We start from the raw sequence: 23239 nt of genomic DNA on the forward strand, positions 1-23239 counted from the left end.
AAACTTCAATTTAAATCAAAATAATAACCCCAATATTTCTTTTTAAAAATTAAATAATAAAAATATCTCTGAATTGGATTTTTTTTTTTGGTCAACTCTGAATTGGATTGAGAGAGAGCGCAAGAGGCCAATAACCGTTCAGAGTTTCAGAACAGAGAGATCATTGCACAGTGCCGCCATGGCCTCTGCTGTTCCGTACACATCACCAAAACCATCTCCACCGACTCTCCTCTTTCCCTCCGCACCAATCATTTCAACACCAAGCTTCAGGTATCACCGCCGCCACTGTAGTAGAATTCCCAAAATACCCCTGTCGTACTCGTTCAGAAACGGAAGCAACAGCCCGGCGGAAACAGGGTGCCCTGTGCCGCCGGAGCAGCAGCCGATAAATGAGTACCAGAATCTGTCGACCTCCTTTCCCTTCTCCTGGGCCTCCGGCGACCTCATAGAGTACTGCTCTCGACTGATTGCAACTGGGTCTTCTTTTGCTCTGCTTGTTGGCCTCCCGGTTGCCTCGGTCGGTGCCTTGGGCGCCCAATCGGAGCCGTTGAAGCAGTCTCTGTACGCAGTTTCAAGTGGGTTTCTTGTGGTCACTCTTGCCGTCGTGAGGATGTACCTGGGTTGGGCTTATGTGGGCAATCGCTTGCTTAGAGCCACTGTTGAATGTAATTGCTCTGTTTCTCTCTCTGTTTCAACTGTGTTCTTGATTTTGAATCATCGACTGATATTGAGTTGCTGATGGGGTTTTCTGCTCTTCTTCTTTCTGGTTACAGATGAAGAGACTGGATGGTACGATGGTCAGGTAAATAGGTTTTTTAAGCTTGCCTTTGTAGAATCAGAAATGCAATTTCTTTTAGAAGTTGGAAGTTTGGCTTTTCAAAGTTAAGGCTTGACTGAGATTTCCTTGGCAGATGTGGGTGAAGACTGCCGAAGTTTTGGCTCGTGACCGGCTACTTGGTTCATTTTCTGTGAGTGATTGACATTACACAGATAGATTGATTTCTTTATTTTTCCCAGAAAATGAAAATCAGAGCTTGTTGCTGACAAAACATCCTTTTTTTTGGATAAGAAAATGACTGGGTGGTTGTTTTGCCTTGATTTTGTTCAACAGGTTAAGCCTGTGCTGGGCAGATTGAAGGTCACACTGGTATGCCTTGCGGCAGCCATACTTTCATGCGTTGTGCTCCTCATTTCCATTGATGGAGGAGGTCAAACTGAAGAAGCTGGCAATAGGGTTATACATGGTGTTTACAGTGATGAATCTGCAAGATCATTCGAGCCTGACGCCTTCTGTGGCGAAGCTGGCCTTCCCTAATTCTCAGCCGTTCAACAACTGCAACGCGATATGTATATGCTGCCAAACAAAGTGTAGAGATTTGTGTAAAGATTTTCTGGTTTAGAATTCTTTCTTATGTCTTTCATTACTTACAATCAACACATATATATACAAGTTCCTAAGCCCACCAAGTTAGGCAACCAACCTAGTTAGGCAACCAACCTAGTCAAGCCCCCCAAATATTGTAGGTGCCAAACATAGTAGGTGCCAAACCTTAATTGACTACATAATTAACACATGTTAATTGACTACATCATTAACACTCCCCCTCAAGTTGGTGCAAAGATGTCACGCATGCCCAACTTGTCAATAGACTCATTGAAAACTCTACTTGACACTGCCTTTGTCAGAATATCAGCCAGTTGATTTTCTGAGTTTACGAACGGAAACTTAATCATCTTTTTTTCCAGTTTTTCTTTGATGAAGTGTCGATCGACTTCCACATGTTTAGTACGGTCGTGTTGTACTGGATTATGTGCTATCTCGATGGCAGCTTTATTGTCACAATATAGGTTTGTGGCATTCACTTGTTTAATGCCAAGATTCTTTAGTAATCTCCGCAACCAAAGCAATTCACATACTCCTTGAGCCATTCCTCTAAACTCAGCTTCAGCACTGGATCTTGCTACAACTCTTTGTTTCTTACTCCTCCAAGTAACTAAGTTGCCACCCACAAATGTAAAATATCCAGAAGTTGAACGTCTATCCGTGATACACCCTGCCCAATCAGCATCAGTGTATCCTTCAAGATCCATGTGTGTATGTTTGGAGAACATCAATCCTTTTCCAGGGGCAGTCTTCAAGTATCGCATTATCCGTATTACTCCATTCATGTGAGCTTCACTTGGTTGATGCATGAATTGGCTTACCATACTCACAGCATAAGCTATGTCAGGGCGTGTGTGGGATAGATAAATCAATCGCCCAACTAACCTTTGATACCTTTCTTTATCAGTAGGAGCTTGATCTGGATACATTCCCAATTTGTGATTCTGTTCAATAGGTGTGTCAGCTGGCTTGCAATCCAGCATTCCTGTTTCTGTCAACAAATCTAACACATACTTTCTTTGGGATAGAAATATGCCATGTTTAGATCTAGCAACCTCAATGCCAAGAAAATATTGTAACTCACCCAGTTCCTTCATCTCAAATTCACTTCCAAGGAGCTTCTGTAGATTATGCATCTCTTCATTGTCATTACCGGTAACCACCATATCATCTACATAGATGATCAGGGCCGTAAGCTTTCCACCACGATGCTTTAAGAATAATGTGTGATCTGAGCTACTCGGAGTGTACCCAAATCGCTTCATGGAATCAGTAAATCTCCCAAACCAGGCTCGGGGTGATTGCTTTAGCCCATACAGAGATTTTCTTAGCTTGCATACGGTATTAGGACCGGATGTCATAGGAATCCCTGGTGGTGGATCCATATATACTTCTTCTTGTAAGTCCCCATGAAGAAATGCATTCTTTACATCATATTGCAGTAGTGGCCAGTCAAGATTTGCAGCCAAGGATATGAGAACACGTACAGTATTGATTTTGGCAACTGGTGCAAACGTCTCCTGGTAGTCAATTCCATATGTTTGTGTATATCCCTTGGCCACTAATCGAGCTTTGTATCGGTCTATGGATCCATCAGCTTTGTATTTAACAGTGTATATCCACCGACATCCAACTGGTTGCTTCCCATGTGGTAAAGGAACCATTTCCCATGTAGAATTCTTTTTCAAAGCTTCCATTTCAATTGCCATTGCTTCAATCCATCTAGAATCTGTCACAGCATCCTGCCACTTACTTGGAACACATACAGTAGATAATTGATTGACAAATGATGCATATGACTTTGACAATCTATGAGTGGACACATGGTTATTGATGGGGTATTTAGATTTAGCATTAAGGTCAGGGCAATATTGAGGTTTAGGTTTTCCCCTAGTGGATCTAGGTGGAAGTATATATGGTGCAACATTAGGTGGCTCAGTGATTACCTCAAGTACTTCTTCATCACTAGACGAATGATGCTGTGGCAGGGCAAGAGGGGTTGTATTTTGTAGTTGATCATCTGGGGCATCTGGATCACCTTCTGGTTCCATAGTCTCAAGGTCTTCACTGAGGTCAGAACTGAGAAGATCAAGATCTTCAGGATTTTCAACTCTGTGAAAACGCGACTGGTCGCTGGATTCTTCGTGACTGGTCGCCTCAGGCACTTCTCCATTTTTTTCAGTATATTTTTCGATCGTCTCTTCAAATGATGAGTCCTTCTCTTCACTCCCCCTCTCCCCCTGAAGAGAAGGGGTCTTGGAAACCACAAAGTAGGCCAAATCTTCATGAAAAGTGGCATCCATAGTGACAAAGAGCTTTTGAGTAGGAGGATGGTAACACTTGTATCCTTTTTGATTCAAGCCATATCCAACAAACACACATCGGAGGGCACACGGATCCAGCTTACTCCGTTGATGAGAAGGAACATGAGCATAAACAACACAACCGAACACACGAGGAGGCAACTTAAGGATGGTAGGAAGAGAGATGTGATGAGCCAAGGTATCTAGTGGAGTTCGGAAATCCAGAACACTACTAGGCACTCGATTAATCACATAGACTGCAGAGAGAAGAGCATGACCCCATAAGTGGTGAGGAACTGATTTATCAAGCATGTAGGCACGGGCAACTTCAAGTAATTGGCGATTCTTCCGTTCGGCGACACCATTTTGTTGTGGAGTGAAGGGTGTGGAGGTTTGATGGATGATGCCTTGGTCCTTGAAGAATTGAGCTAAGGCACCATTTACATACTCCCCACCATTGTCGGACCGGAACACTTTGATGGATGCTTGGAACTGAGTGGTGATCATAGCATGGAATTCCCGGATTGTGGTAGTAACATCACTTTTATGGGCGAGCAAGTACACCCATGTCATGCGGGTGCAGTCATCTATAAATGTAACAAACCATCTTTTGCCATTAGAAGAGATTTTAGCAGGACCCCAAACATCAGAGTGAACCAACTCAAAAGGAAATTCTGTTTTATTATCACTTGTGGGAAATACGGCACGATGGCTTTTGGCCAATACACACGTTTCACACTGAAATTTTTGATCAACTAGACCTCGAAATAAAGATGGAAACAACCGGCGAAGATAAGCAAAAGATGGATGTCCTAAGCGACGATGCCAGAGCCAAATCTGTTGGTGAGCATGTGAGTTTGGAACATGAGTATGAGCGGCACGTGGTGGTGGCGGTGGTGAGACTGTCAAAGAATACAACCCCCCTCTCCGTTTACCATGCCCAATCGTCTCGTGAGTCAAAAGATCCTGAAATGTACAATGAGAAGGATAAAAGGTGGCATAACAATTATGTGAATCAAGTAATTTTCCAACTGATAATAAATTGCAATTAATAGACGGAACTAAGAGTGTATGGGGTAAAACTAGAGAAGGGGAAAGTGATATGGTCCCTTCTCCAGCAACATTAGAAGGGACCCCATTGGCACTAGTAATGTAAGGATGGCGGGACTGAGTAGACAGTTTAGAAAAAAGGTTAGAGTCAAAAGTCATATGATCAGTGGCACCAGTATCAATTATCCATGTAGTGGGATGCGTACCTGAGTTGGGGTTGGAGTTAGAGAGCAAGGCAGGAGACGGGGATGCATCGGTAGTCATGACACAAGCAGCTTTGGGTGTCATATTGCGGGTCTTGTGTGTATCCCACCACTCAGGATAACCATGAAGTTTAAAGCATTTTTCGACAAGGTGATCACCACCACAATGGGTACATTTTCGAGTTCCTTTTGCATCATCAGGTTTAAGGCCACGAGGGGGCAGCCCAGAGGATGCACGGTGGGGTGCCCGATAGGGCTTGACTGCCATGGCACTGCTACTTCCAATCATGGAGGATTGGCGACTATCTTCCTCCATCACAAGTGCATAAGCTTCAAGGACAGGTGGTATTGGGTTCATAGCAAGGATCCGGCTACGGACTGAATCATATTGAGGATCGAGTCCTCCCAAGAAATCGTACACTCGATCGGCATCGAGTGCTTGTTGGTGAAGCGCCACACCATCAGGATTGGTGTGCTTACAAGGACGAAGGACGTCGATTTCCTGCCAAATTAGATGCAATTTTTCATAGAAAACACTCACAGGCTCACCATTCTGAGAGGTGGTGACTGACTGACGGCGGAGCTGGTACAACTTAGAGCTATTCTGAGTAACAGTATAGGTTTTCTGAGCTGCTTCCCACACCTTACAAGCTGTTGGGCAGTGATCAAATAAGGCACGAACATTCTTGGTCATGGAGTTGAGGAGCCATGACTGCACCAAACAATTGTCTTCATCCCAAGTGTCATAGCTGGGGTCATCAATGGCAGGGGCAGATTTTTTACCATTAATGAAACCAGCCATACGCCGACTTGTTATGGCCAAACGAACACTACGAGACCATGCAGAGTAGTTGGACCCATCCAACTTATCTGGAGTGATTTGAGAAGGGTAGTCGTGAGAGGAGCGGACTGGTGGAGTAGAGGAGTTAGCCTTGGAGGAGTCGGAGGCGTCACCCATGAGATAAGTCGGGATAAGTATATGCAGCGGAAGGATAAAACAACCAAGGGAACTCAACACAAGTTTTGTGTTGGAACAATATAGGAGCAAAGAAGTAAAGGCAAGATTAAGTAGAGGCAAGGTAAGGCAAGAATAAGGTAAGAACAAGGTAGAACAAGGTAAGAACAAGGTAAGAACAAGGTTATGCAGAGGCAACCAAAATCGATTGCTCTGATACCATGCCAAACAAAGTGTAGAGATTTGTGTAAAGATTTTCTGGTTTAGAATTCTTTCTTATGTCTTTCATTACTTACAATCAACACATATATATACAAGTTCCTAAGCCCACCAAGTTAGGCAACCAACCTAGTTAGGCAACCAACCTAGTCAAGCCCCCCAAATATTGTAGGTGCCAAACATAGTAGGTGCCAAACCTTAATTGACTACATAATTAACACATGTTAATTGACTACATCATTAACATATGCTCTGTCCATAGTTAGTGATAAACAAGTCAAAAGGTATAGGACAAGAATTTGTATGTGTTTTGCCTATCTCTCTTGATGATTTGTATTTAAATTACCGTAGCTTTTACATGTAATATAATTAGAATTATCCTTCAAATAAATATATTTCCTTGTTAGGTAAACTGCTACTTGTAGTAAACATTCAATTCTTGGGTAAACAAAAACCAACTTTTACACTATATGCATAATGGCTTATTCCACACCCAAGCTTAAAGTTCAAACTTTTGAGAACTTGGTCCCAAAAAGAAGCTTCTCACAAGAATGGAGTTGGGTAACTTAAAGTAGGAAAATGCTAGGGAGACCAACTTGTGTACCAACTCTCTAATAGAGCGTGGGACCCATTGTATTGGTGGGCTCCATCTCTATTAGAGAGTTGGTACACAAATTGGTATCCTAAGTTGGTCTCCCTAACATGACCCCTTAAATTAATGAGTATTCTAATTTCTAGTGTCGGTGCCACCCAAATGGTTGGAAACCTACCATCCCCACCAGTAAAGGAGGCCCTACCTCAAGGCTGGCTGGTGGTGGTACTGTCTTCCCAAAAGTTGATCAAAATAAAATAACATTGAGTTTGACTTTAACCATCGTGAAGATTGTTGCCCCTCAACATTTCATATCAACCTATATGACAATGAAAGTTATTCGAAAATCCATGTAACAGTAAATTTAAAAGTTACTCTTTCGCAATAAAATTCAGTGACGCTTTAAAGAAACATGCGTCGTCTATGAAATTTGAACTCGTAGTCTTCTCTAACAAAGTGAAGACCGAGTACCGCTGGCCCAAGTGGTCACGGGACATTTGATGTGGTTGCTTACATTTTATGATGAGAAGTTACATACAGACAACATAACTACTTTGGCGGGTAAGTTTATGAAGTAAGTTACAAACCCAACAACAAACGAAGCCAACCGTTTTCTAAGGACGGAAAGAGAGAATAAAAAAGGTTAGAAAAAGATGGCGAAGGAGGCAAAGACAATTAAGTGAGGAAGGCGGTGGGCCCACTGAGGGGCTGAATCTCAGAGAGGTTCATGCACCTTTGCCCTGTTTTCGCCTTCTCCTTCATCGTTTCCAAAATGAGAAAAAGAAAGTCTTAACAAAAAATTAAAAAATGAAAAGATATTAAAATTTTGATCGGTTTTCCTTTTTTTTCTTCATTTTTTCAGTCAAAATATAATCAACCAGTTATTGTGTCTCGACAACAATGAAGAATAACAAGACCAATAAGAATAGCTCTTCTTCTTCTTCTTCTTCTTATTATTATTCTTATTCTCTCTCTTTCTCCTTCTCTTCAACTTCTTCCGGTTCCTTGTCACCGACTTTTACCTTACTGGGGCGGTCTCATATTTTCCTCAGCTATCACCATCCTCTGCAGGTCAGTAGCATAAGATCTTTGCTGACCCAAATGCATTATATGTGGTTTGGATCTTGTTTTCTTTCAATGTATCAACAAATTTTATGGAAAGCCCATTTGGGTATTGTCTGCTAGCAAGATAATCTTTGGAAAGTCTTAAAGATTGGAATTTTAAGCCACCCATTTCCTCAAAGTAAACATAATTGATGTGATTCAGTGTTTCTCAGCTTAAAGTTGCATTGCTGGAGCAGATGTTTCCTTTTCTGAGCTAAATTTTAAGACTTGGGTATTTTCGGCCTGCAATGTATTTTTCAGGAAGTAAAAATCAAACCGTTAAAGCGAACAGTAATCTTTCATTTTTTAGTTTATGTATCATAGACTAACTAATCTTTCTGATTCTTTTTAAAGAAGGCTTTGCATTTTGTTTATGGCCGATTGAACTGATTTGCTTATTGTATTGGGAGACGAAATTAGTCTGAAGTTCCATAAAATTTTAAACAAAGCATATGCAGCACATTAGATTTCCTGTAATGGAGCTAAAAGAAGCTTATGACATTGAGCATATGAGGTCTACACAGAGTATCGACCATGAGCTGTGGCCTCTTGATGAAATTGATCCAAAGAAGGCAAAGTTTCCCTGTTGTTTGGTTTGGACTCCTCTCCCAATAGTCTCTTGGTTGGCACCATTCATTGGACATGTTGGCATTTGCAGGGAGGATGGAGCTATTTTAGATTTCTCAGGTTCCAATTTTGTGAATGCCGATGATTTTGCATTTGGTGCTGTAGCCAGATATCTACAGCTTGATAGAACACAGGTACTGTGTCATGTTGTTCTCACATTCGCCATATTGTTTAATAATTTTGTGCTCCCTCCCCCTTCCTCCTGGCTCTCTAAATTCTTGTGTGCTCACACAAACTCTTAAGGGTATTCATTAGTTTGATCTAAAATTGTTTGTGAAAGGCATTTAAGTGCATCTTAAAAGTACTTGCTTAGATGAACAAGCAATTAGAAATGTTGCCAAATCATGCATTTGTCTATTTGCTTGTTACTGTGGAAGAAAGAACTAGAATTGACTTCTTAACCAGTTGGTCCTTTGACAATTTTGTAATGGAATCTGAAATGTCAAAACAGTGTTGTTTCGCCACGAATCTGGGTGGCCACACTTGCAAGAGTGGCTACAAGCATGCAGAGTTTGGGACGGCAATCACATGGGATGATGCCCTGCGGTCAAGTTCACGGTACTTTGAACACAAAACCTACAACCTTTTCACTTGCAACTGCCATTCTTTCGTAGCCAACTGTCTGAATCGGATATTCTATGGTGGATCAATGAGTTGGAACATGATCAATGTGGCAGGCCTAGTACTGCTCAAGGGGCAATGGGTTGACGCCATGTCCGTCGTGAGGTCGTTCCTCCCTTTTCTATTGGTGCTCTCTCTAGGTGTTTTCATGGTTGGATGGCCTTTCTTGGTTGCGCTTCTCTCTTTCTCTCTCCTCCTCTTGGTGTGGTTTCTACTGGGCAATTATTGTTTCAAGACCTTGTTAGAGTGCTAGTTCCTGTTTTCACACTAACAGCTTGAAGGCGTGAACAGATGTTATGTAGTAAAGTTCCTCTGTATGACTCTGTAGTTCCTGATACAATTTTGCTATAGGTTTTTCTGTGAATATTGTTTCTGATTTCAAGCTGAGTCAACTTATTCAACTATAGTTGATTGATTTAGAAAGCTATTGACTTTGTACCCTCTCTAACATGCTCGATTTATGATTCAGAATGAGACAGGGGACCTCTGTTGCAGCCATACCAAATTGTAAAATGGGTAAACCTTCAATGCCCATATGGCATGGTCTTGTTTCTCATTTTGGGGAGTTTTTAGGTTCTTTCAATTGAATTTAGGTTATGGAAAACTATGTATTGCAAGTGGTCTTCATCTATTGTAATGGAAGATTAACTTGAGCGTTCATAACTGGCCCATTTGTCAGATGAAATTCTCTAATTTCCAGAGTCATCATTAAATATCAAAACGAACAAAACTTTCTATCCCCAATTTGCTGTGGGGAATGCCAAACATGAGCGGTGTTTGAGGTCACATACAGATTAATCTTATTACATGTTGGGTCCGGTAAGGCAAGTTAAAGTTGAGAAATGCTTAAGAAAACATTTCAGATAAGCAACGGGATGCTCTGCTCCTCAGGTTTAGCTTCCTTGCTTACACTGTCTTGTATAAACTTGCCTTCTCAAGCTCCGTATTTCGGGGCCTTCCAAAGCTTGAAGGCCACTTCGTGCAGAAACCTATCCGCTGGTATCACAAGATTTCCACCGTACTGCATAGAAAAGAACAAATTTCATAATTCATTTGTAAACATGCATGAGCCTTATGACCAGATAATGTATCAGCTCCTAGCTAGGCTAGTACAGTAGAGAAGATAAACTCTGGAGTCAGCTATATCAGTAAATCTCTTAACAATTTCTAGCATGTGCCATGCAGTAAACTCAATATCTGATAATCTCAAATTGTACCTCCTTGAAATCCTTAAATGAGAATGTCTCAGCCATATCCTTGCGGGTTACTGCATATTGCCACTGAGCAATTAACATTGGGCAATGGTGCCTGTTCACAAAGGATAGCTGGAGTTATTAAAGGTATTTCAAGTGTGCAAGAAACCACCAAGTTTTTACTCACCTAACATCCTTTCGTGGTTGAGATCCTTTCATGGTGTAACTTTGACGAGGAACAAGCTTTGAAAGATCAGATTTTTCGTCATCTTTTCTAAATGAGACTGACAAGTTGGGATCATCCTTTTCTGAGACCTTCCCATAGCTCATCAAAACAGACGAGTGCAAACGGGCACCGATTTCAGATCCAGGTTGGGCTATTTGCGTTATAGCACCAACCAAAGCATTGAGATATCCCAAATCATCAGTAGCCTTGTCTTTCTCAACATTCACCTCACCAGCCCCAACATGCACAAAAACTAAATCATACTGGCTCGTCTCCACTGTCTTCCCTGCTGGAAACCCAAGCAACTTAAGTAACTCAGATGCCCCAAAATCAACTGGCGGTTCAGCACCGGCTGGACTGTTTATATAAAGAGCATCGATTTGGAACACGCTGAAACCAAGTTTGGTACCAAAAGATTTCAAACTTGCATTGTTTGTAAATATCGCAGCTTTCATCCCCATGAACCTGAAGCATTATGAAAAACGTCACTTGACATTGGGTTGTTAAAAGTTCAAAACTTTTTTTTTGAACATTTCCAATTACAACAGACTGAGTGAAACCCAAAAGTTATATTACCTTTCTGATATGGTAACCAAAGATGTGGATCTCACTGTATCATGGTAAGCTTCATATGCATCCAGCAGTAATGCAAACTCTCTGACTATTCTCTCATCCTCGCTTTCTGCAATCTAAATTCAAGTAAATCCCGGTGCTTCGAAGTGGGAAAGGAAAGGAGTAAAAGCATGCCAAAATGAACCCTCAGAGGAGAGAGGGATGGAGAGAGAGAGAGAGAGAAGCAGGCGACCGCTCAGAGGAGAGCGAGGCCGCGTGAGGGTTTCTTTTAAGTCAGGAAAAAAAAAGGACCCGACCCGCCCAGGCCGCCTAGGCGGGCGCCTAGAGTGAAATCGTCCGCCTAGCGCCTAGGGTCCGCCTAGCGCCTAGGCGCGGCCTAGGCCGATTTTTCGAACACCCAAATACCAAAAAGAAGTGGATTTGAATTGCGTTTCAGGTCGCATATGACAAATCAACAAACTTGATCGAACCCATAAAGGCAAATTAACAAACTTGATCGAACCCGTAGAGTTCACTTGAGAAGAAAGCAAGCCTCATATTATTAATAATTAAATTATCTATTAAAATAGAAAAATTTCCAGAGAGAGCAAGAGACATTGAAAGAGTTAAAACCTGTGGGAGGGGCAATGGGGAGGCTCAAGAAGCCACAGGAAGCTTTGGAAGCGAGAGAGTGGAGATGGATGTGTGATGGGTCGACGAAACGGACCAACCCATCTCCGTACAAAACCACAGCTCGGCTTGGCTTGTCTGCCATTGCTGTATCTCTAATCACTGATCGAGGTTTACAACCAGCTGTGAGAGAAGGAAGATGAAGACTGATTTTGGGAAGGCGTGCGGTATGAATGAATGATATGGGGAATATTGTGCACGTGGCGGGGTTTGGAGGAGATAACAGCAAAAGCTAGATGCCTTTCTGACAGGGAGAAAGTGGTAATTTTAGATTTTTATTTTTGAGAAATGGTAAATTAAAAACTCAGAAACTCACTTCACACAGGGGATAAGGACTTGTAGCTCAAGTAATCAAAAGCAGTTATTCATGCACACACAACTTCAAGTGTTCGAATCCACTCTTTTTCAATATCGCTTGTATAAAATGCATGACTTGCACTTTAATTTTTTACATTGAAATAGCGCAGTGTATGATTGTATCGACACAGACACAGTAGAATACATGTTGCATGAAATTTCTTCCCTCTTTCTCTCCCTGATGCTTCCACTATCCCCAGTGCAGAGTGGGGGCCCAAGGCCCTAAAAGAATATTTATTGCAATCCCATTTGTTTCAGCTTTTCATACTGTATTGTGAAATGAAGATTCTTGAATATGAAGTTATTCTCTTTGAAAATTCTTAGACAACGATGTTGCAGTCAGCCTATTAATTAGTTTTGTCACTGAAGCAGCTCATATGACTCGTGAGTGACCAAGTCTCCTGCTTTAGAGAAGGACAGTTTGGTTGACAGTTCCCGTCGAGAGAGGAAACGATGTAGGTACGAAGAAACTCTGGCATTGACTCACTGAAGTCACCATTATTCTCCTTTTACTTGTGTGATTACGATAATAATCCAGTTTGCTACAATTCAGAAAAATACTGGTTTATTTTCTTATATTCAAAGAATCATGAAAACTTGTTCTCCAAGGAATGGGGAGAGGAAACTACTTTTTCCTATTCCCTATTCAACAGTCAGCAGTTTGAGAAAGTTCCTTCCTCTTTCGTCCCATTTACCATTGGGGAACCAAGTATTCTGCCATTCAAAATCCTGCTACTATTCACCATTTATAAACAAGCATCTTCTCATGCCTTGAGCTGCAAACCTTCCAAGACCAAGATAACATGGTCAAGTGTCCTCCCTACCCTGTTTTTCTTCTCTTACTATTCTTTAGGATTTTCTTGGCCATGGCACAAAACACAACCATCCCAATCAATGTGGGGGTGGTTCTTGACTTAGATTCCCGGTTAGGGAAAATAGGGTTGAGCTGCATCAACATGGCCCTCTCTGACTTCTATGCCTCTCATTCTAACTACAATACTAGACTGGTCCTGCACACAAGGGACTCCACGAGAGATGTTGTTGTTGCAGCTGATGCAGGTTCCCTCTCTATTGATCTTCTCTTTTTAATGTTTTGCTTTTTGTTTCATCCAAATATTTTTGAACCATCAATTTCTTTTTTATTATTTATTAGCATGTTAAAGGTATCATATCTTGTTGAAGTACTTGCTGGGAAAAAGCGGCTTAGATTAGAGTCATGCTTGTAATACGTCATCGGATTCGTAACGAATCATTAATTGATACACAAAGAATTAAAATATCATCAGAGTGTAACTTAACTTAAAACTCTCACCTTTGAAACAGCGCTAGACTTAATAAAGAATGTTGAAGTGCAAGCCATCATAGGGCTAAAATCATCAAAGCAAGCCAACTTTGTAATTGATCTTGGAGAGAAAGCTCAGGTGCCCATAATCTCATTTTCAGCAACAAGCCCTTCTCTTCGGGGTTCATATTTTTTCCGAATTGCACAGAATGACTCATCTCAGGTTAGAGCCATAAGTACCATCATCCAAGCCTTTGGTTGGAGTGAGGCAGTGCCCATCAGCGTGGACGATGAGTTCGGGGAGGGAGTGATACCTTACCTGACTACTGCTTTGCAAGAAGTAGGTGCCCGTACCCCTTATTGGAGTGTCATTCCTTCAAAGGCTACTGATGACCAAATTGTTGCAGAGCTGTACAGGTTGATGTCAATGCAAACCAGGGTCTTCATAGTGCACATGTTGCCTTCTCTAGGCTCTCGGTTTTTTGCCAAGGCAAAAGACATTGGCATGATGGAGGAAGGTAATGTTTGGATAACGACGAATGGGATGGCTAACTCTTTTAGTACCTCCAGCTCTTCTGTCGACATAGATAACATGCAAGGGGTGTTAGGTTTAAAGACTTATGTTCCAAACACAAAAGAGCTTGAAAATTTTAGAGCTAGATGGCAAACCAAATTCCAACAAGACAATCCAACTATCCTTAACGTTAAATTGGATGTTTTTGGACTTTGGGCTTATGATGCTGCTTGGGCATTAGCCCTGGCAGTTGAGAAGGTTGGGGGTACAAACTTCAGCTTCCAAAAGATGAACAGTTCTCATAATTCCACTGATCTGGGAAGCTTAGAGGTCTCTCAAGGCGGTCCTGAACTTGTCCGAGAGCTATCAAGTACAAGATTCAGAGGCATTTCAGGAGATTTCAGTCTTATTAATGGGCAACTACAATCATCAACTTTTCAGGTAGTTAATGTGAACGATAATGGGGAAAGAGGAATTGGATATTGGACACCCCAAAATGGACTTGTGAGGAACATAATTTCAACTAGCTAGAAACACAAGCAGATACTCTACTTCTAATGCCAGTCTTGGACCTATTATATGGCCTGGAGACACCACCTTGGCTCCAAGGGGCTGGCAGATTAACCCGAAAGGGACCATAAAAGTTCTGGTCCCGGTGAAGGCAGGGTTTGAAGAATTTGTAACTGTGAGACATGATTTTAGCACTAACACAACCAAGGTCGCTGGATACTGCATAGAAGTCTTTGACGCTGTAATAAAAGCATTACCATATCATGTTCCTTATGAGTTTTATCCCTTTGCAAAACCTAATGGGAAGATTGCTGGCCGGTACAATGATTTGGTCAATCAAGTGTTTCTTGGGGTATAACTTTTTTTCTTGCTGATTTCACATTTTATTCTTAGCAAAATTATCCAATGTCTTCACTGAAACATTGGCATTTTCACTTGACAGAACTACGATGCAGCAGTTGGAGACATAACTATTAGAGCAAACAGATCCTTGTATGTTGACTTCACATTGCCATTCACAGAATCTGGAATATCAATGGTGGTGCCTATCAAAGGCAAACATGACGCTAAAAGCACATGGGTGTTCTTGAAGCCTTTGACATGGGATCTTTGGGTTACAAGCTGCGGTTTTTTCATATTCATTGGTTTTGTGGTCTGGTTTCTTGAACATCCGATAAACGAAGACTTTCGTGGGTCTCCACATCACCAAATTGGCACAAGCTTTTGGTTCGCCTTCTCAACCATGGTTTTTGCACACCGTAAGCTCCCTTCATGTTAAACTATTTTCTAGTCTTTAGTGGTGATTAATGCTTTGTAGAACCACTTGTCCAACTAACCAAAACTACTCAAAACCCAATTGGAAAAATGAGCTTTGTGTACTGTTTACATATTCTATGACTCATGGCCGTCCATTTCTGTTTTCTTTTGAGTTTTTCTAACAGGGGAACGAGTAGTGAGCAACTTGGGTAGGTTTGTAGTGATCATATGGTGCTTTGTTGTCCTGGTACTGACTCAAAGCTACACTGCCAGTTTATCATCAATCTTAACAATTCAACAGCTCCAACCAATAGTTACTGATGTGAATCTTCTCTTGAAGAATGGGGACAATGTTGGCTACCAAGCAGGTTCTTTTATTTATGAGATTTTGAGCCAGCTAGGATTTCAGGATGATAAACTTAGAACTTATAGGTCCGCAGAAGAATTGGATGAACTTCTTCGAAACGGGAATGAAAATGGAGGTATTTCTGTAGCGTTTGATGAAACCCCCTACATGAAACTTTTTCTTGCAACCTATTGCTCAAAATATACCCTTGTTGAGCCAACATTCAAAGCCGATGGTTTTGCCTTTGTAAGTTGATCACTTGCTGTTTTTCTCTTTCTCTATCAGAGCCTCTCTGGCTTTCTCTCGTTTAATACGTGTTTCCTGATGTGGGATTTTTTTTCTTCTTCTCTTTTTGACCTGCAGGTCTTCCAAAAAGGTTCACTTCTGACACTAGATGTTTCAACGGCAATCACTCAAGTGCACGAGGGAGATAAAATGAAGGCCATCGAGGCCAAGTGGTTCAAGAAAAAAGCAAGCTGTTCAAACCCCAACACCGCTGGCTCTTATGACACTCTTAGCCTTGATAGCTTCTGGGGCCTCTTCATTGTTGCTGGTGTTGCTTCATCACTATCTCTCCTCATATATGTAGCTATGTTCCTCTATGAGCATGGCCACATCTTGACATGCGTTGATTCAAAAGCCTCATTTCGGACAAGAATCCGTGAAGTACTAAGAGCATATGATCAAGAAGGCAAGAAAAGCAAAAAAGATGTTCAAGGAATCGCTGCGGTTGAATCTTCACCGAACACCAACTGTCTCTGCCTCAGAAGGCCATCAAGATCAAGGCACCCAAATAAGATTGTACCAGAAATCGTTCTTGAAGAGGAAGGAACAACTTGTACTCAGCATAGTGAGTTGAATCCGAATGTTCAAGCAACCCAAGAAATTGAATGTGCTATCTAGTTAACGGCTATGACATAAACCATGGAATCTTGCTGTGGTTTGTTTGAATCTTAATTTGTAGTTTAAATCTTTATTGTGTAGTATATAAGATGTATGCATGCAGCAGTGGTTTTGATGTTTCTTGGTTAGGACTCGTAACGAGCCTAACTTATATAAGATATGACGGTAGCATAAATAAAATGTCTTAAATGTCTTACATTGCCTAATTTTGATTTTTATACATGATTTAGTAACTTTAATGAATCTATTAACAAGATACATAATTAGTAATCACTAATCGAGGTTTACAACCAGCTGTGAGAGAGGAAGACGAAGACTAATTTTGGGAAGCGTAGGGTATGAATGATAATATGGGGAATACTGCGCATGTGGCGTGGTTTGGAGGCGATAACAGCAAAAGCTAGATGCCTCTCAAGGCGAGATAATGACAACTAGGGGAGAGAGTGGTAATTTTAGATTTTTATTTCTGAGAAATGGTCAATTGAAAACTCATAAACTCACTTCACAAAAATACTAGGGTAGGAGCAGTTATCCAAGCACAAGAGGTCCAGTGCTTGAATTGCCTTTCTCACAGAAGGTCCGGCGTCCGAATCCCCTCTCCTCTAATATTGCTTGTAATCTATCTACATTGAAATAGCAGTGCATGATTGTCATGGATATCGCCACAGTAGAATACATGTTGCATGCAATTTCTTCTCCTCTTCGCCAGTGGAGTCCTTTCTCCATCCTGCTTGTTTTTCAATCTGACTGCTCTGCCTCAATAAAGGATCGAACGGATCAGAAACAAGAGGAATGTTTGGAATTGGAGGTACGCAAGTTTGCATTTTAGCCTTGCCCTTCTACTTTTTCCATACTCTGCTATTATCGATTCTTGCTTGAGATGAGACTCAGAGAGTAGAAAATCTTCTTAATCAGATCTTAATGTTTAGGCTAATCGTACCAATTCTCTGTTGTGTGTTAAAACTAGCTTACCTGTGACAAAACTACTAGTTTATTCACAATTCATCGGTTCTAGAATTTGTTTTTTAAGGTGTAAAATTCTAAAATTTGTTATTGATATGCTCCCTTACCCATGAATGCCAAGAAAGAAACCTAGCCCTTCTGGCTCTTTCGTGTATCTAAAACAAAAAATTAAATTCATTACTTTAGGATGTAATTAACTTAAATTTGTAATGCCATGTATCTTTTTGGTATTTTGTTTGAATTTGCAGATGCAAAGAATGCCAAGAAACCTAGCCCTGCTTTGGAGTTGATGTGGCTTTTCCCCTTCCTGAAGGCTTCTCCTCTCCTGCAGACAGTTACATAAGGGTGGGCAATGTGTGCATAGCTTGAGCAAATCGTCTTCAACGCTGCCCGAAGCGACTATGTTTGGAGCTGGGGGATGGATTGGAGGTGAAGGTACCAAAAGAGTTGAAACTTGAGTTGTTTGGCTTTCATCCCCATAAAACCTGAAACTTCATGAAAAGTCAAGCTAGTTCACATTGTGCTGATAACAGTTAATCACATTTTTTACCATTTCCAATTACAACTGACTGAGCAAAAACTAGAAGTCATATTACCTTTCTGATAAGGTATTCGTAGGATTTCTCCCCTCCCCCAGTGCAGAAGCCCCCAAATCCTAAAAGCCTTTCTCGTTGGTAGAGTGGGGGCCCAGTTGGCTTGGGTTCGAGCTTTGATATGGTCTTCCTCTCAGCTTTTCATACTGTATTGTGAAATGAAGGTTCTGGTATGAACCTATTTGCGAAGGAAAACAACTAATACATATTAAATGTTGCATTGAGCTTATTAATTAGTTTTGTCAAATTGTCACTGAAGCAGGTCATATGATTCGTGACCAAGTCTCCTGCTTTTGAGAAGGACAGTTTGGTTGACATTTTGGGTCAAGAGAGGAAATGATGTAAGTACGAAGAAACTCTGCCATTGACTCACTGAAGTCACCATCGTTCTCCTTTTACTTCTATGATTACTATAATAATCCAGTTTGCTACTCTTCAGAAAAATAATTCAGTAAGGCACATTTCCAATCTAAAATACCGGTTTCTTTTCTTATATTCAAAGAACCATGAAAACTTGTTCTCTTAGGAACGGGGGAGGAAATCACTCTTTCCTATTCCCTCATCAGCAATCAGCAGTTTGAGAAAGTTATTTCCTCTTTCCTCCCATTTACCATGGGGAACCAAACCAAGTATTTTGCCATTCGAAATCCTGCTACCATTCACCATTTATAAACAAGTTTCTTCTTCCTCATGCCTTGAGTTGCAAACCTTTCAAGATATTCAAACATGACCAAGTGTCCTCCTAACCCTGTTTTTCTTCTCTTCCTATTCTTTAGGATTTTCTTGGTCATGGCACTAAACACAACCATCCCAATCAATGTGGGTGTGGTTCTTGACTTAGATACCCGATTTGGGATAATACGGTTGAGCTGCATCAACATGGCCCTCTCTGACTTCTATGCCTCTCATTCTAACTACAATACTAGACTGGTCCTGCACACAAGGGACTCAGCGAGAGATGTTGTTGTGGCAGCTGATGCAGGTTCTCTCTATTGATCTTCTCTTTTTAATGTTTTGCTTTTTGTTTCACCAGAGAATTTTTTAACCATCAATTTCTTTTTTATTATTTATTAGTTAGCATGTTAAATGTATCATATCTTGTTGAAGTACTTGCTGGGAAAAGCGGCTTAGATTAGAGTCATGTTAGTAATACTTCATCGGATTCATAACGAATCATCAATTGATGCACAAAGAATTAAAATTGCATTAGCGTGTAACTTAACTTAAAACTCTCATCTTTGAAACAGCGCTAGACTTAATAAAGAATGTTGAAGTGCAAGCCATCATAGGGCTAGAATCATCAATGCAAGCCAACTTTGTAATTGATCTTGGTGATCAAGCTCAGGTGCCTATAATCTCATTTTCAGCAACAAGCCCTTCTCTCCGGGGTTCATATTTTTTCCGAATTGCACAGAATGACTCATCTCAAGTTAGAGCCATTGGTGCCCTCATCCAAGCGTTTGGTTGGAGAGAAGCAGTGCCCGTCAGCATCGACAATGAGTTCGGGGAGGGACTAACACCTTACCTGACTACTGCTTTGCAAGAAGTTGGTGCTGGTATCCCTTATTGGAGTCTCATTCCTTCAATGGCCACTGATGACCAAATTATTGAAGAGCTTCACAGGTTGATGTCAATGCAAACCAGGGTCTTCATAGTGCACATGTCGCCTTCACTTGGCTCTCGGTTTTTTGCCAAGGCAAGAGACATTGGCATGATGGAGGAGGGTAATGTTTGGATAACAACGAATGGGATGACTAACTCTTTTAGTTCCTCCAGTTCTTCTGTCGACATAGATAACATGCAAGGGGTGTTAGGTATAAAGACTAATGTTCCAAACACAAAAGAACTTGAAAATTTTAGAGCTAGATGGCAAACAAAATTCCAACAAGACAATCCAACTATCCTTAACGTTAAATTGGATGTTTTTGGACTATGGGCTTATGATGCTGCTTGGGCATTAGCCCTGGCGGTTGAGAAGGTCGGGGGTACAAACTTCAGCTTCCAAAAGATGAACAGTTCTCATAATTCCACTGATTTGGGAAGCTTAGAGGTCTCTCAAGGCGGTCCTGAACTTGTCCGAGAGCTATCAGGTACAAGATTCAGAGGCCTTTCAGGAGATTTCAGTCTTATTAATGGGCAACTACAATCATCAACTTTTCAGGTAGTTAATGTGAACGATAATGGGGAAAGAGGAATTGGATATTGGACACCCCAAAATGGACTTGTGAGAAACATAAATTCGAACAGAAACACAAACAGATACTCTACTTCTAATGCCAGTCTTGGACCTGTTATATGGCCTGGAGACACCATCTTGGCACCAAGGGGCTGGCAGATTCGCACGAACGGGACCTTAAAAGTCCTCGTCCCGTTGAAGCAAGGGTTTGAAGAATTAGTAAGTGTGGTATATGATCCTAGCACTAACACAGCCAAGGTCAATGGTGGATACTGCATAGAAGTCTTTGACGCTGTAATAAAAGCATTACCATATCCTGTTCCTTACGAGTTTTATCCCTTTGCAAATCCTAATGGGCGGAGCGCTGGCAGTTACAATGATTTGATCAATCAAGTGTTTCTTGGGGTAGACCTCGCATTCTCTGCTCTCTCTTTTTTCTTTTTTGCTGATATTCACTTTTTATTATAGGAAAATTATCCAATTTCTTCACTGACACATTGCCATTTTTACTTGGCAGAACTACGATGCTGCAGTTGGAGACATAACTATTAGAGCAAACAGATCCTTGTACGTTGACTTTACATTGCCATTCACAGAATCTGGGATATCAATGGTCGTCCCCCTCAAAGGCAATGATGGTGGTAAAAACACATGGGTGTTCTTGAAGCCTTTGACGTGGGATCTCTGGGTTACAATTGGCTGTTTTTTCATATTCATTGGTTTTGTGGTCTGGTTTCTTGAACACCGGATAAACGAGGACTTTCGTGGGCCTCCACATCACCAAATTGGCACAAGCTTTTGGTTCGCCTTCTCAACCATGGTTTTTGCACACCGTAAGTTCCACGCTTTCTATTATGTATATAATTTATGTCTATGCCTTAAAACTCAAAACCCAAATGGTAAAATGAGCTTCGCTTACTGTTTACGTATTTTATGACTCATTTCTGTTTTCTTTTGAGTTTTTCTAACAGGGGAACAAGTAGTGAGCAACTTGGGTAGGTTTGTAGTGATCATATGGTGCTTTGTTGTCCTGGTACTGACTCAAAGCTACACTGCCAGTTTATCATCAATCTTAACAATTCAACAGCTCCAACCAATAGTTACTGATGTGAACCTTCTCTTGAAGAATGGGGACAACGTTGGTTACCAAGAAGGCTCTTTTATTTATGGGATTTTGAGTAAGCTAGGGTTTAAGGACGATAAACTTAGGACCTATAATTCCGCAGAAGAATTAGATAAACTTCTTCAGAACGGGAATGAAAATGGAGGTATTTCTGCTGCTTTTGATGAAACACCCTACATGAAACTTTTTCTTGCAACCAATTGCTTGAAATATACCCTGGTCGAGCCAACATTTAAAGCCGATGGTTTTGCCCTTGTAAGTTGATCACTTGCTGTTTTTCTCTCTGGCTTTCTTTCTCCCGTTTAGTTTATTACATGTTTTCTGATCTGGGATTTTCCTTTTTCTTTTCTCTTCTTTTTGAGTGACCTGCAGGTCTTCCAAAAAGGTTCACTTCTCACGCGTGATGTTTCAACAGCAATCACTCAAGTGCAAGAGGGAGATAAAATGAAGGCCATCGAGGACAAGTGGTTCAAGAAAACAGAAAGTTGTTCAAACCCCAACACTGCGAGCTCTTACGACACTCTTAGCCTTGAAAGCTTTTGGGGCCTCTTCATTGTTGCTGGTGTTGCTTCATCGTTAGCTCTCCTCATCTTTGCAGCCATGTTCCTCTATGAGCATAGCCACATCTTGACATGCGTTGATTCAAAAGCCTCATTTTGGACAAGAATTCGTCAAGTACTAAGAGCGTATGATCAACAAGACAAGACTTGGCATGCTTACAAGAAAAGCAGAAAAGAAGATGGTGTTCATGGAATAGCTGCGGTTCAATCTTCACCAAACACTAACTGTCTCTGCCTCAGAAGGCCATCAAGATCAAGCAAACCAAATCAAATTGAACCAGAAATTGTTCTTGAAGAGCAGCAGGGAACAACTTCTACTCAGCATAGTGATTTGAATCCGAATGCTACAGAGTTAACGTCTATCACATAAACCATTAAATTTTGCTATGGTTTGTTTGGCCAGATTCTCTTAAAGGTTCTTGTGAAGCTGAATTTGTATTACAAATCTCCATTGTGGTGGAGTGTACGAATTGTATGTGAGTTTCTATTGGTAGATAGTGTTGCGGACAAAAATTGCATCGTAGAGCCTCTGAAAGCTTCAAAGAATGATCTCCTTGTGGGTTTTTTTTTGGGTCACTTCGGTTTGTGTATCTGGATACTTGTTTGCCGTATGTATGCTTATCAGTAGTTTAGCACTGAGATTACTTATTATATCATGATAGTGTATGGTTGCCTTGAGATACCATAACAATTACATCTTCGTTGTATGGAAGTTCTAACTTCTTTTCAAGTTTCAAGGCCAGTGGAGGATTCTTCTTTTTTTGTTTTTGTTCAAAGTGGAGGATTCTCTGCATCAGTAAAGGATCGAATGGATCAGAAAAAGAAGAATGTTTGGACTTGGAGGTATGCAAGTTTGGATTTTAGGCATGCCCTTCTACTTTTTCCATACTCAGCTATTTTATTCTTGCTTGAGAGTAGAATTTTTTTAATCTGTTTTTAATGTTTAAGGGCCCTTTCGGTAACGTTTTAAGAGGTTGTTTTCATTTTCAGAGAACAAAAATGAGGTAAAAACACGTTCGGTGGCCCAAAAACAAAAAAACACCGAGAATGTTTTCATAAAATGAAAACAAGTTCATGTGTACTTGTAGAAAAGAGAAAAAAGTTGTTTTCATTCTCGTGAAAAACGTTTTCATAAAAATAACTCACATATTATTATTTCAAATTGTACTACCAGACCCATTTTCATTGTTTTTGTTTTCTGAAGATGTTTTCTAATTAATCTACTAGACGCATTTTCATTTCCTGAAAATGCAAATTCATTTTCTTGTTTTCATTCTCTGAAAATATTCTCAAAAAACACTATTCGAAAACGTTACCAGACGAGACCCAAGTTACTCGTACAAATTATGTTGTGTCACAATTCATCGGTTCTGAAATTTGTTATTAATAAGATTCAAACATAGAAAGAAAAATGAAATTGTTATTGATGATTTGTAG

The 23239-nt window shown here is 40.8% G+C and overlaps 5 protein-coding genes across 12 annotated transcripts; 4 read left to right on the plus strand and 1 right to left on the minus strand.

The window, feature by feature from the left end:
• The first annotated feature begins 30 nt into the window (after nucleotides 1-30).
• Nucleotides 31-6526, plus strand: LOC110764789 (YCF36, putative (DUF1230)). Its single transcript, XM_021967817.2, has 5 exons — nucleotides 31-665; nucleotides 774-802; nucleotides 912-968; nucleotides 1112-1349; nucleotides 6360-6526. Exons 1-4 carry the CDS (start codon nucleotides 179-181, stop codon nucleotides 1313-1315), a joined length of 777 nt encoding a protein of 258 aa, XP_021823509.1. The 5' UTR covers nucleotides 31-178; the 3' UTR covers nucleotides 1316-1349; nucleotides 6360-6526.
• An 847-nt stretch (nucleotides 6527-7373) lies between these two features.
• RTE1 (protein REVERSION-TO-ETHYLENE SENSITIVITY-like protein (DUF778)) lies at nucleotides 7374-9485 on the plus strand. Of its 5 annotated transcripts, XM_021968305.2 has the most exons (4): nucleotides 7374-7777; nucleotides 8260-8571; nucleotides 8889-8995; nucleotides 9115-9255. In XM_021968305.2, the coding sequence occupies exons 1-4, from the start codon at nucleotides 7607-7609 to the stop codon at nucleotides 9143-9145; spliced, it is 621 nt and encodes a 206-aa protein (XP_021823997.1). In that variant the 5' UTR covers nucleotides 7374-7606; the 3' UTR covers nucleotides 9146-9255. The 5 variants fall into 5 exon arrangements, with proteins under 5 accessions (XP_021823997.1, XP_021823981.1, XP_021823966.1 ...); XM_021968289.2 differs by having other exon boundaries at nucleotides 7376-7777; nucleotides 8335-8571; nucleotides 8889-9485; XM_021968274.2 differs by having other exon boundaries at nucleotides 7379-7777; nucleotides 8889-9485.
• Nucleotides 9486-9729: 244 nt separating this feature from the next.
• Nucleotides 9730-11911, minus strand: LOC110765189 (rhomboid family protein). The gene is made up of 5 exons (XM_021968266.2): nucleotides 11663-11911; nucleotides 11054-11159; nucleotides 10439-10942; nucleotides 10276-10366; nucleotides 9730-10079 (listed from the first exon to the last, which is right to left on the minus strand). Exons 1-5 carry the CDS (start codon nucleotides 11802-11804, stop codon nucleotides 9993-9995), a joined length of 930 nt encoding a protein of 309 aa, XP_021823958.1. The 5' UTR covers nucleotides 11805-11911; the 3' UTR covers nucleotides 9730-9992.
• A 799-nt stretch (nucleotides 11912-12710) lies between these two features.
• Nucleotides 12711-15739, plus strand: LOC110765421 (glutamate receptor 2.7-like). The gene is given in 5 exon segments (XM_088246451.1): nucleotides 12711-13135; nucleotides 13400-14397; nucleotides 14399-14734; nucleotides 14825-15140; nucleotides 15324-15739. Coding segments are annotated over 5 exon segments (2322 nt in total). The 5' UTR covers nucleotides 12711-12879.
• Nucleotides 15740-16839: 1100 nt separating this feature from the next.
• LOC110765395 (glutamate receptor 2.7-like) lies at nucleotides 16840-22458 on the plus strand. 4 transcript variants are annotated; one of them, XM_088247030.1, is made up of 8 exons: nucleotides 16841-17195; nucleotides 17599-18113; nucleotides 18206-18284; nucleotides 18720-18925; nucleotides 19191-20524; nucleotides 20637-20952; nucleotides 21091-21497; nucleotides 21615-22458. In XM_088247030.1, exons 3-8 carry the CDS (start codon nucleotides 18280-18282, stop codon nucleotides 22170-22172), a joined length of 2826 nt encoding a protein of 941 aa, XP_088103156.1. In that variant the 5' UTR covers nucleotides 16841-17195; nucleotides 17599-18113; nucleotides 18206-18279; the 3' UTR covers nucleotides 22173-22458. The 4 variants fall into 4 exon arrangements, with proteins under 4 accessions (XP_021824216.2, XP_021824206.2, XP_088103156.1 ...); XM_021968524.2 differs by having other exon boundaries at nucleotides 16840-17195; nucleotides 18206-18925; XM_021968533.2 differs by having other exon boundaries at nucleotides 17599-18284.
• Nucleotides 22459-23239: the final 781 nt, after the last annotated feature.

This window comes from Prunus avium, chromosome 1 (genome assembly GCF_965620075.1).
Source record: "Prunus avium chromosome 1, drPruAviu1.hap1.1, whole genome shotgun sequence".
In the NCBI taxonomy this organism is placed as follows: domain Eukaryota; kingdom Viridiplantae; phylum Streptophyta; class Magnoliopsida; order Rosales; family Rosaceae; genus Prunus; species Prunus avium.